Source organism: Microchirus variegatus, assembly GCF_963457635.1.
Source record: "Microchirus variegatus genome assembly, chromosome: 18".
Taxonomy (NCBI): Eukaryota; Metazoa; Chordata; class Actinopteri; order Pleuronectiformes; family Soleidae; genus Microchirus; species Microchirus variegatus.
The window spans coordinates 17,392,967-17,406,937 of NC_139819.1; the positions used below are offsets into that span (position 1 = coordinate 17,392,967).

The 13,971-nt window shown below is 42.4% G+C and overlaps 1 protein-coding gene across 1 annotated transcript; it reads right to left on the reverse strand.

The window, feature by feature from the left end:
* Positions 1–832: 832 nt before the first annotated feature.
* On the reverse strand, positions 833–7,550 carry LOC310939796 (UDP-glucuronosyltransferase 2C1-like; the record flags this gene model as incomplete). Its single annotated transcript, XM_083904640.1, has 4 exons — positions 833–1,863; positions 4,896–5,283; positions 6,822–6,947; positions 7,266–7,550. 4 exons carry the CDS (start codon positions 7,548–7,550, stop codon positions 833–835), a joined length of 1,830 nt encoding a protein of 609 aa, XP_083760766.1.
* Positions 7,551–13,971: the final 6,421 nt, after the last annotated feature.

Below are 13,971 nucleotides of genomic sequence, written 5' to 3' on the forward strand. Positions count from 1 at the left end.
CTTTATTATTGAGCTCATTTGGACACATTGAGGATATCATGGGTTTATTTAGCACTTATTCATAATATTTATTACATTATTATATAAATGTATTAATCATCTAATAAAAAATAGTTAAGCCTCCATTTCTTTATTAATGCATTGAATGGAAAGTTTGAACATATTGTATGCTTTTTCATGAAATTGAATAAAAATTGTGTATACTTTTTCATGACATTTGGACACTTTGAAGATATGGCAGGTGTGGTTAGCATTTTAATATTCATAATATTTAACAAGGTATAATAGGTTAACTAGTTTTATTAAAAACTAGAGAGAAATTTATGAGTTCAGGTATTCTGTGTTCAATATCGAGTTTATATCAATCAATCAATCAATCAATCTTTATTTATATAGCCCACAGTTTACAAAACATAGTTTGTCTCACGGGACTTCACAGGGTTGGTAACATCCTCTGTCCTTAGACCTTCGACCAGGGTAAGGAAAAACTACCAGGGAAAAAAAAACCCTTGTAAAAGGGAAAAAGGGTAGAAACCTTAGGGAGAACCACAGGTGAGGGATCCACTCCCTGGACGGACAGACGTGCAGTAGATGTTACCCAAAACATACAATACACAATGACAAGAATAAAAAGTGAAAAAAAAAAAAAAAAAAAGTGACCCGTAGACATTGTTAATGAACTGGCACTTGCAGTATGTTTCACTGACTATATATATCTATAAAGCAGCCAATTGAGCTATGACTCCAAATACAGACAAAAATTGATTTATACTTATTCCTCTTAACAAGAAATCAACATCTAAACTCGTGACTTGGCTGCCGTGCAGCACACTCATTCTTTTTTTACTTTGCTTCTACAAAACACTCTCTGCCACAAAAACTTTACAGCCAAAATAGAAACAGTAGATAGCAGCAAACAAAGTGCCAGGAGAAATGCAATCACATCAATTGAGTAGTACTGGACGAAAGACATTTTGTAAGACTCTGACTTTAGGTGTGGTGCTCCCTTGTGCCTCATGACAAACTCAATCCAGAATATGGCGTTGTCCAGTGGTTTTATGGGCTGATCTTTATGCAGGTCAGACAGTATCTTCATGTTTTCCTTGTAACTTGGTTCATACAGTACCTCTTTCAGCCCCTCCAGGAAATTATCTTTGGTCACATTTCCAATGTTCAGTACTTTAGCCACACCTCTTGCATGCATCTTGAATAGGTTCCCTGGCTGGTCCATTCCGATGGGTAGTCCAAACATAGGGACGCCATGGTAAATGGCCTCCTGTATTCCATTAATGCCTCCATGAGTCACAAAAACTCTGGTCTTAGGGTGACCCAGGAGGTCATTCTGTGGCAACCAGTCAACAATTAAGGTGTTGTTGCCAAGTGTGGACGGTCTTTTTCCTTTGTGCTTCCAGATCACCTTCTGAGGAAGTTGGGCAAAAGCAGCTGCAATGTCCTCAGTGATGCTCTCAGGAAGTTTTGCCACCAGGGTTCCTAAAGACATAATAATGACACCATGTTCACCAGAGCTTTGGGCGAAATCCTCCAGTTCTTTGGAAAGGGCCTTGGATGGTTTACAATGATATCCTGATATATAGATGATGTTTGGCATTGTGGGTCGTGGGAAATTGATGCTAAAATCCATCCTCATTAGCCAGAGGTCTGCTGCTTGAAACAATTTTACCAGATTTTTGGAACTGCCTCCTAAGCACTTTTGAATAGCAGGTTGGTCATCTACTACTAAAGTATTAAAATACTGCAAAATTGACGAATATGCAAGGAAGTAAATGAAGTTCTGCACCCTCTGAGTAAATGTCATCTTGTCAGTTAGCTGTAAGTATCCAACTGGAACATAAGAGAGTGGGGCTGGTGTTATAAAGTTATGGGGATCATCCCACAAAGACAGCATCCCTTCAAGTACAACTGGAACACCCAAACGGTCACCCAGATACACCCCTACACTTGACACAGTATCTGACAGAACCAAATTATATTTTGCATTCATGAGGTCATCCATCAGTCTGGTGTCTTTACACAACTCGTTCAACATAGTTAAATGCCACTTGGTGAAATTAAATAGGAATTCTATTTCTGCAACTGCTTTGCTCCACTCTGAAGAGCCTTCCATTGTATTGGCGTCAGTATATAAATTAACCATTTCTAGTCTACTAGGGGTATTTACAGTGATGGCTTTGTAGAGAGAAGCATCTTTCTTGATTTCAATTGAGCCTGATGGCACCACCACTGTGATATCATGGCCTCTTGAGTGAAGTTCCTCAAGGATTACTTTTAACGAGAGCCAGTGGCTTCCATCCTCAGGGACCACCAAGATTTTCCCTCCGTTCACCAAGAATGAAGAGCAGAGTAGCACTGCAAGTGTAATGAAGGTAGTTTGGTACATCTCTGAAAAAGATCCATAAAGAGAAATGAGGTTGTATTATATTTTATTTCAGTTGAAATAATAGTGGGGTGAAAATGGCCCATATTGCATATTCCTTATTCCAAATATATACAATTGACAAAGACTGTTATGTTGCACATGTGACAACATCTTCAGTGGACACACTTAGCTGTGCAGTGCACACATTTCTACACATGTAAACCAAATTATAATAATTTCTTCCTTGGGCCACATCTCCAAAGACAAAATTTCATAAGTTGAGGCAACAAAACTAGTCAAAATAATTAAATAATCTAGACAAAATATAAGAACAAAGTAGCACACGTCAAAATGAACTTAACATAACAAAATTAACTCACTTTTCTTATGTGACGGCTGCAACTTCTGGAACTGCATACATCTGATGCTGCTCACAAAGAGAAGATTCGAAACCTACCAGCATTTATAGAGCTGGAAAAGAGGGAGGTTATAGCTTGCAGGTCATCAACGTTTTTCCACCTTAACTTGTTTTCCAAGCAAATCAAATTGCATCCAAAGTAAACAGCATTGTTTACGCGTCTCAACAAGCCCGCAGGTGTTTATTAACCCTCCTGTTATCCTTGAGGTCGAAGTGACCCCATTCAATGTTTCATGAAATTCATCATCATGATGATCATTTACATCAAAAATGACTTCATATTACAACACAAAATCTATCTTGACAACTTTAGGTCAATCGATGAAATTATATGGTGATGTACTGTTTGTGGATGTATGTGAGGGGTGTTATATTTTATTCAAAGGGCTAGATAGGTAGTCAACAAAGACACTTAAAATACCTATAAATATTTTTCCTTTGCTGGGGTCAGATTGAGCACAAGGATTAATGGATTACCATCAAATTTGAGGAAAACAGGAGGGTTAAACTCAACAGTCTGTTGTCCACCAGGATTGATGATCTACCAGCTGCTAATGTGGTGCACACAGGTCTTTCACAAAATATCTTACTGGATGTCACCTTTCGATGATAACAGTGTTGACGCAGTGTCAAATGTGCAAAATGTTCGCATCAGCAGCGACATTGTAAGCAATTCTAATCATCATTGGTCACTGAAAATGACACCTATCATTTTCATTCCCAGTTGACACTAAAACACATTACCAGCGTTTTCAGAAATCTCCACTTTGGTCAGAGTTCTTAGAAACTGCGTGGAAATATCTGCGTTTTTTCCTTCGTGTAAACGGGGCTTACGTATGGTATTGGTATAGTATACCAAGTATTCATCCAAGATGATATCTCAAGATGTATTCTAAATGTAAAAAGTTATAGTAAGCACACTCAACAATATCCCGTTACGAAAAAAAAGAAACCTTTATGGACTTTTATTGTGAGGAAACTTTACCCACATGTCACATCCAGCTGTGTCAGACTTTGACCAGAATGTGCTGGTGCCTGACCTACACAACTTTCTGTCAACCAAACCTTTTGGCCAGGCTGGTATTCGGGAGCAGGGATGCGGTGTCGATTCACCTGCTTTTGAGACTGCTGGGAGGCTTTAAGCAGAGCAGTCCGAACTTTCTGCCAAACCGCCTGGCAATGCTGGAGGTTGGCCTCAACGGATGGAACCGCCACCTCCCCTACCTGGAAGTCGAATAGAGGGGGTTGGTAACCCAGGGAGGCCATGAATGTGGAGACACCGGTGGAAGCACATACTATATGCATACTCAATCCATGGGAGAAATGAGCTCCAGTCCGATAGGTGGTTGGCGGCGACGCAGCGCAGAGTGACCGCCATACTCTGGTTCGAGCGTTCGGCTTGGCGATTAAACGATTGGCAATATCACTACCTTGAAATGAGTGATCGAACACTCGACGCAACTCATTAGATAACGCGGCGTAAGAAGCAGGTCTAGAGTGCACGTTACTAAATACTGCTGCCGCCCATTGTGCAGCCCTACCCGTGAGTAGGTTAACAAGAAATGCAATTTTAGAGTGATCGGAAGGATAAGTATAAGTGTGTGTTTCCCCCCCGGGGGAGGAATAAAGTCAATTTCAATTCAATTCAATTCAAGTAGTGGGATGCAAGTCAAACACGAGAGAGCATTGGAACAAAAAAATAGAACATTTGTTAAGTTCCCCGGAGAAACGTTCAGGTATGGGAACGTAGGGTTCCCGTGCAGACACGAAGGAAGCCGAGGTGGAAGGAATGGTGTTGATCGGTGGAGAAGTGGGTGAAGGCGGATGAAGCAGCAAATTGAGGCTAGCAGCTAGTTCTTTAACTGAAGATGCGATGTCTGGTAATAAGGTGTCGAGTTGAGTAATGCTCGCCTGATTGCTTCTCTGTCTGCCGGGTCCATTATGGTCAGTTCGTAATGTTAGGATCTTCTATTTAAGGAAGATCGACTGGGAACTGGAACTGAGAACCCGAATGCAGAAAGGACACGAAATATGGTTTTAAGAGTATTTATTGCCCTAGACAAATAATCAGCTAACACCGGAAGTATGAATGTGCTGTACGAGTGAGAGAATGTGTTGCAGCTGGACTGGGAAGGATCAGCTGCTTCCCGTGGCAAGTATTGTCCGTGTAGAGGTTCCCAAGGAACAGACTGGTGGCGTTAGTGGAATGTCTCTGGTGGCGTGAGGAAACGCTGGCGACGAGCGACACTTCCGCTGGAGAAGACGAGGAGCAGAACGTGTCATCAGCAGCAACGTGAGGACTGGGAGAGAGGCAGCGCCTCGGCGGGGAGCGGCAGGAAATCTCCGAAGACGGAAAGGTCTGTGGAGAAGAAGCGGCAGCTCCGCAGGAGACGAGGTGAAGAGACGAGACGGAAGGCGGAAGTGATTCCAGGAACGGTGGTTTCAGAGGATCTTCCGTGGCTTCTGGTTTGGCAGGAGACGTGTTGACCTGGAGGATAGAGTGGGTAAGTATCGATCCAGGGAGTCAAGGTTTCTAGAACAGGTAAGTAGCGTGTTTAGTAGCGAAACTACGAACTGACGCTGGTGAGCGGGCGGCTCCGGCTTAAGAGCACTCCTGATTGATGATCAGGAGCAGCTGGGGTGGAGCCGTGCAGGTGGAATTATCACCAGCGTCATTCTGGATGTAGGTCAACCACGCCTCCTGACCAGGAACAGCAGGGAAAACACCAGGAACGTGAATGAGTGTGGATGAGTGTGTGGATCGTGACAATGATGATGACATTAAAAGTAAATGACTGCTGTTACTGTTACTTTTTCTAACTAACGTGACACAGACTTGAACAGCAGCTATAATTAGCATCAGAACGCTAGCTGACGCTAATGCTAACTAGTAGAAGCAGTGCTTAAAAGGTGGTCATGACGAATTGCCTGCTGTGGGTTTAGTACCCCCAAGAAATCTATTTAACTTCTATACTTTATATTTTGTTTATACTATAATATAGTATGTTATTGTTCTAAACATTTATATTCTCACATACTTGATTTATTTTCAAAATTACAAGGTTTTTCCATGTTGTTATTATTATTATTATTATTATTACTATTTATAACATAATGGTGATGAACACTGGTCAGAAGGGCCTCCTGGGAATTTTTGCTTAGGGCCCCAACAGACTCTAGAATCGCCTCTGGGAGAAAGAACGGGTCCGAGGTCCGACCAGAAAATGTAACGAAACTAATTGTAGAAATGTAGCGAAGTAGAAATTACAGCTAATTGCTGCAAAATGTAACAAAGTAAAAGTAAAAAGTATGCACTATTTATTTTACTTAAGTAAAGTACAGATCAGAATCAGAATCAGAATCAGAATACTTTATTAATCCCCGGGGGGAAATTGTTTTTGTATCTATTTGTATATATAGTATAAACAAATGAAAGAAGTTAGATGAGAATGGGTAATTATAGTTTGTCTGTTGTTTGTTTGTTTGTTTATTTATTTATAAAGAGTCTGATCATCAGAGGGAGGAGTTGTAAAGATTTATGGCCACAGGCAGAAATGACTTCCTGTGGCGCTCTGTGGTGCATTTAGGAGCAATCAGTCTCTGGCTGAAGGTGCTCCTCTGTTTGACCAGAGCGTTGTGGAGAGGGTGAGAGTCATGCTGTAGTATCGCCCTCACCTTTGGCAGTCTGACACTGCTGTCAAAGTGTCCAGCTCCATCCCCACAACGTCACTGGCCTTCCTGAGCAGCTTATTGAGTCTGTTGGCATCTGCTACTCTTAGTCTGCTGCCCCAGCACACAACAGCACAGAACAGCACTGGCCACCACAGACTCATAAAACATCCTCAGCATTGTCCGGCAGATGTTAAAGGAGCGGAGCCTCCTCAGAAAATAGAGGCGGCTCTGTCCCTTCTTGTAAAGGACTTCAGTGTTCTTAGTCCAGTCCAGTTTATTGTCAATGAACACTCCCAGGTATTTATAATGTTCAACAGTGTCCACATTATGCCCCTGGATGGAAAGTGGGGTCACTGGTGTCCTGTTCCTCCTCAGATCCACCACCAGCTCTTTGGTTTTTGTGGTGTTGAGCTGCAGGTGGTTCAGCTCACACCATGAGACAAAGTTGTCCACCACAGCCCTATACTCAGCCTCTTCACCCTTAGTGATACATCCAACCACAGCAGAGTCATCAGAAAACTTCTGAAGATGACAAGACTCTGTCTTGTAGCTGAAGTCTGTGGTGTAAAGGGTGAAGAGGAAAGGAGAGAGGACAGTCCCTTGTGGGGCCCCAGTGTTGCTGACCAATACATCTGACACACAGTGCCGCAAGCGCACGTACTGTGGTCTACCAGTGAGGTAGTCAACAATCCAGGACACAAGGGGAGGGTCCACCAGCATCGTCGTCATCTTGTCACCCAGTAGGGCAGGCCTGATGGTATTGAAAGCACTGGAGAAGTCAAAGAATGTGACCCTCACAGTGCTCCCCGGCTTGTCCAGGTGGGCGTAGGCACAATTCAGCAGGTAGATGAGGGCATCCTCAACTCCTATCCGGGGCTGATAGGCGAACTGGAGGGGATCCAGATGCGACCTGACCATAGGCCTGAGCTGCTCCAGCACGAGTCTCTCCAGAGTCTTCATGATATGTGACGTCAGTGCCACCGGTCGGTAGTCAGAGAAAGCAGTGGGCTGCTGCGTCTTTGGCACAGGAACGAGGCAGGACGTCTTCCATATCACAGGGACCTTCTGGAGACTCAGACTCATGTTGAAGACATGGTGAAGCACTCCACAGAGCTGTTCAGCGCAGGCCTTGAGGACACGTGGACTGACACCGTCAGGGCCTGCAGCCTTACCAGCGGGGAGTTTGCTCAGCTGTCTTCTTACATGAAGTGGTGTAACCAGTGGGCAGGCAGCATGGGAGCCAGAAGAGGTGTGAGAAGTGGGGGGGGGGGGGGTATGAGGGGCTCAAAAAGTTAGATGAGGTGCTATCAGCAGGAGTAGGAGGAGGAGGGGGGTAGGTCATAAGTGTTGGTGGCTGCAGACAGTCAACAGGAGAACTAGCAGGGGCTGGGGCAGCAGTGTCAAACCTGTTGAAGAATAGATTTAACTCATTGGCCATAGCCATGCTGCCATCAGCTTCACTGCCAGCGGGTCTGAAACCAGTGATGGTCCTCATACCACTCCAGACCTCCCTTGTGTTGTTCAGCTGGAGTTTCCTCTCCAGCTTCCTTCTGTAACTGTCCTTAGCCACTTTGATCTTATCATTCAGGTCCCTCTGAATGTCTCTCAGCTCCTCCCTGTTCCCACCTCTGAAAGCCCTCATCTTCTGATTAAGTATGGCTTTGATGTCTTTTGTTACCCAGGGCTTGTTGTTTGGGTAACAACGCACAGTCCTTGCTGGGACAATGTTGTCCACACAGAAATTGATGTAGTCTGTAATGCACTCAGTAAGCCCATCTATGTCCTCTCCATGTGGCTCACAGAGTACATTCCAATCAGTCACCTCGTAACAGCCCTGCAGTGCCTCATAGCAGTCCTCTGACCATGTCCTCATAAGTGAAAAATTAACTTAAGTACAGTAACAAAGTATTTGTACTTCGTTACATTCCAACACTGGAATTTGGGGGCCTTAGCACGTTGCAAATCCACAGAATTTTCCATAGACATCACTGGCAGTCGTGAAACAAAGGTATTTGGATCTTCTCGAATGGTGGTGGTGACAAGCAGAAGACAAGAAGTCAGCAATTATGCGTTACCTGCATCAACTTTTATTTTATGAACACATTTTGCGAGGACTTTACTGTGCATGAAAACTCACAAAGCATAGCAGCAAAGTTTCAGCAAGGAACATATTTTGATTGGATTTTTTTTTTTAAATAGCTGTGGGTGAACCACTCCAGATAGTTTAATTTAAGCAATTTTTTCCTTACTAAGGGTGCACATTAAAACACATTAAAAAAAACTTGATCTGTGATGCATGGATGTGACAATATGGTTCAAAAGTTACCCTTAGACATTTTTTAATGAACTGGCACTTGAAGTATGTTTCACTGACATCTATCTATAAAGCAAGTTGCGTCTGTGTGTCTGTGACAGGCATATCTCGCTGACCGTTAGTCACATTGCCCTAAGACTCTGGATATGGGTTGAGCATGGCCCGATGGTAGGCAGCAGCTCATCAGCAACAGCTGCGCTGCCTGGTGCACGGAGGTGGGAGTGAAGAGCCTAGGCTAACTTGGAGAACCTGTTTCCAAAGGTAAGCTAGCGAGGCTATGATTAGCATTAGCGTAGGGCTAACATAATACAAACGCTGTGCAACCTCATTAGGCACAAATCTTCAGCTCCCACTATAGGAATATATACTTTCTACAGGCACTGCACTAGTGTCTTAAACGCAAGAGGAAGTCAGTCATTTGGAATGTATTTGTCAGGACTTTTGCACTGTAATACCTGTTTTGTCCATGTGGGGTCCTCAGTGTGCACATTTTCCAGATTGACACTTGATTTGACACTAGGCCATGACGGTACACACTAAAAAAACAAAGGAAGAGACTGTACCTAAAAAAGTACAAATGCTTTGTCGCTCCAGTTGTACCCTATCAGGGTACAAGCACTGTGTCTTTAAGATTTGTACCTCTAAAGCATTGGTTCTCAAAGTGCGGCCCGCGGGCCAATGGCGGCGTGCATAAACATTTCTGGCGGCCCGCAATGAATTAAAGTTGATAGTTTTATTCGAGGAGCTACTCAGCTTGTTAAATGTTTATTGGACATTGCTGGATACAGACCAATAAGTGTAAACTGTAGAACTGCAATCTGGTCATTAAAATTATTACAAATTGGATTTCTTTCTGTTTTTTCCCCTTTTTTTTCCTTTGGCGGCCCTCAGTCCAATGTTGGGTTCTTAAATTGGCCCTCAGGGATCAAAACTTTGAGAACCCCTGCTCTAAAGAAACATTTATGCACCCCTAGTGACAAAAATGTACCTGTACACACTGAGAAAGGTACAGTGCTTGTACTCTGATAGGGTTCAACTGGAGCGACAGCAAAAGGTAAAGTCTCGTACTTTGATTTCTTAGTGTGTATGTGAGTGTTCTTTGGTCTGAGCTGAATCTTTGTTGATATACTTTTTGTTTGACTACTTTTGGATGTACTAAAACCTGGATGTTTTCCTGGATTTCAAGTAAAAGAAAGTGACTGAAAAGTATTGGATTGGACCCAAGTTTGTATTCCTGGTAACCCGTACAGTATTATATAATTTCCTTACATTTACAAGTAATTTGTCTTACCTTGATAAACTCCTTCCACAGACATAATCATATTGTTCTGATACATTCACAGTCCAATCTCAAGACCAGTTTGACGTTAGACTGTGCATCAAAGAGGAAGTCATGAAATTATGATCACATTCAGGTATAATAACACTTAACACTCATATTGAAACACATTTTTGATCAAAGTGCTTTTCTTTGACAACAGGGTGGATTTTGACCATTAGCCATGAAACAGGAAGTTCATAAACAGAAGGTCATCAGTAGATATTCCGGCCCAAATTTCACATGTTAAATAGGAATGCCGGTCCAAATACACCAACATGTCATGTCATGAATATTTAGGCACAAGGATCACAAGAAGTTCCAGAGAACTGGATATTTCCCCCCCTTTTTTTTCTCCACAAACCATAGAAGTGATAGTGCATGAAAGTCTGTGTAGATCAACACTTTCTGATCCGCACAGATCAGCCCATCTGACACCAACATCTAGCAGGGAAACATTTAAAACATGCAGGGCAGTGAATCCCCAGAACCAGTATTGAGAAACACTGACTTAGATCAGCTTTCTTATCCATTCTGAGGTTTGGTTTGGACAACAGCAGGTAATCTTGACCATGTGTACATGGTCTACAACAAACATCTTTACACAAAGGAGCTTTTTATACCAACAATAAAGCAAAGACTTATTATTATTATTACTATTATTATTGATGATGATGATGATGATGATGATGATAATAATACAAATTACAGGTAAGGGGCAGGTCTGTATTTATATATGAACAATATACAGAAAAGTTTAATTACCTGAGAACAAGGTGATAATTGCACTATCTGGTCTTTTCAAAAGTCATTCCCACTTCATTTTGTTGCAAAAAAAAACAAAAAACACAACAAAGGGCTCCTATAAAATACTGAAAAGTCCACATCAGCTTTACGAATCAGCGCGACCACGATCAAGGCTGTGTGTAACTCCCCCGTGCTCCGTGTCTGTGTGTGAATGGGTTGGATTTGGATGCACAGGGAAGTTATGTTCTGTGTAAGCAGGTGGTAGATCGTCAGGTTTCAATCCCAGCTGAAAAACAGACACACAGAGTCCAGGCTTAAATGCACACTCAAGTGTATGATTTTGGTTCCTTTCTGCAGTGGGGACAGAATGAATCACCTCATTATAGGAAGGCGGGGCCCCACAATAGGCAGTGTTGTACTGTGGAGGTGTGTGGAGCTCCTGGCTGCATTGAGGCACCCTGGCTTCTTCCACGTCTGCCTGTGGCATGCTTCCAGGGATGGGGATGAAGTAAATCGGTGGCGGGCGCCCATCCTGCTCGCTGCGTCTCCACACCTCTCTCTCAATCTCCTCCTGCCGCAGGCGATTGCATGCCCTGCAGAAGGTGGTGCAGAACATGATGGAGAGTCCGAAGCCCAGGATTCCCAGGAAGATCCTGAAGAAGAAAATAAATGAATGATCGATGACAGGAAGTAATAAAACAATAAAACAAACAAACAAAATGTGTTATAATTAACCATTATTTCAGTCAGCCAGCCAATCAATCTTCATTTATATCACATTTTTCACACAAATCATATGCAATTTTTAATTCATATTGAATCTAAAAGGTATATGTATATAGTGTGTCTCACTCTAGAAGAGGAATGGTGTCAAAGGGGGACATTAAAGCTGTGTGGACAAACCAGTGAGGAAGAAACCTGAATGGGGAAACAAGCAAAACATGGTATATTAATATTCTCACTTAATGCATGACACAGAAAAATATTTCTATCCACTTCTACCACTCATACTTATAAATAAAACTATGGAGTAATTGCTTGAGTAATCACACCAACTTGTTTTTTCCTTTTCTCATGATCAGCGTGGATACTTTGAAGACCCATAAATGCCTAAGACCATAGGTCTATTTGTCATGCAGTTACTTCATTTTTTATGGCAACAACAACGTCTGTGTCATAGTCATCTCTTCAAACAAAGTCAACTCAAGCAAGTCCAGTCGCCTCCAGCTAACTACTGAATTGACATGGTTTTACAGCCATGTAGCCTGTGAGCACTAACTGCCGTTATTACACACTGATATTTTGTCCCAGGGGTTGAACTGCTCAGCGAGAGCGGTACAGTAGCTCAGCGAGGTATGAGTTTTAGATCACATGACACCTCATGCTGCGATGTTTCGAGGTTCAGTTTGAAATGGATCAATAAAAGTCGACAAATGGTGAAGAGATTGTAGCGACAGTGCCTGTCGCCATCTCTTTACCGCGTCTTAGGGAAGTGACAGTCTCTAGAACACTTCACTAAATTGAAATTATAAATTGTAATTACTTGACTTGATGTTCTTTAACATGAATGGATCTACCTGCTGTCGTCTCAGTTCCTTTTAAAGCAACATTTATTTAGCAGAAATTAGCAGAGACCTCATTTCTTATCACCACCAACCTCTGGCTGTTGTTCTTAACTGCGAAACAGTTTTAACAAGTTACAGTCTAACATATTTATTTTGGGGGCGAAAAAGCCTTTCTCATTGTTCTTTAGTCGATTATTCATTGATTTACGGAGCCCCTAAAGTATGGAGTCCCTAAAGGGACATGGGGGAAAAAAAAGAAAAAGTTTTGCGTGCTCACAAGATAGTTTTTTGTGCGCACAAGATACTGTTATGGGCTAAGCTAAGCTAACCAACTATGTGTGTGTGTGTGTGTGTGTGTGTTTGTGTGTGCGTGTGAGTGAAACAGGAAGTGTGTGTGACGTGTTGTTCATGTTGGAGAGCCGCAGGGAGAGACTGTCACGCTTCATACTGTTGCTTGGTTATGTTCTCCCCTTTTACGAGAGAGTCTCATTGTACCCAGAGAGGCAGTGCATCACCCTGCAGTACTGAAATAAAGTACTGTGTTCAACGCAGACGGAGTCCCGCAGTTGTTGTGTTGTTGCCGAACGAGCTAACCCAAGCTAAGGAGTTAGCCGTCCCTTTGCTCTGGTTCAGGGAACTTCCGGATTGGCGTTGTTAACAATACTTTCTCGTGCTCATCAGAAAGTAATTGCATGCGGGCATGATGTCCGTGAGATCATCCACTGCAGTCATTACGGTTTGTGTTTCTGTGTGAAAATGATAGTAGCTACAGGAGTAAGTTAGGCTATATTTCAACCTAGGACTCTACTTGCTCTCTACGCCACAGTCAGATTGTGTCTGAAAGATATTTAAAACTTATTTTGAAGTCTTTGGAGTCTGTTTCGGCGCAAGGGATACATCACTTTGGACCATGGTGTTAAATTAATTCATGAACAGTTACAAACATCTGGCCAACTCTACTGCGGTCATGCCAGCCGCTTCAACATTTCAAGTACGCCTTTACTGCCAACACTATGGGAAATACTTTGAGACAACTGGGAAAGTCAGCGTGTTGGCTAGCTTACTGCAGCATGTAGAAACTTCCGGTTTTCAAAATAAAACGTGGGTATTGAATGTATGATGCAAGTATGATCATGCATTGATTTGCTAATATTTACATGTATATGTATATATAAATTACTGTAGGAATAAAACACAACTCCTTATATGGAAATCTTGGGGGATGTAAAACATCTTCATGCTTTACAAAATGCATTTTTTCGTCGTGTTCTTGAGCCAAAGTTATGATTCACTTTACTCATCACACTTTTAAGTAGTTCATAAAATAAAAAACGCACAGTGTTTGTATTATTTTAGCCCTATGCTAATGCTGATCATAGCCTAGCTCACCTTTGGAAACCGCAGGGTAGTTAGCCGCAAAGTAGTAGCATGCTAATGCAACATAAATATGTGCTTGCGTATTGGTGAATGGACACCGACTTCGTCGTTTCAGTATAACACCATGTTCTGCAGTGAAATATGAATGACTGCTTTTTAATTATATTTTTGTTCATAAAAATT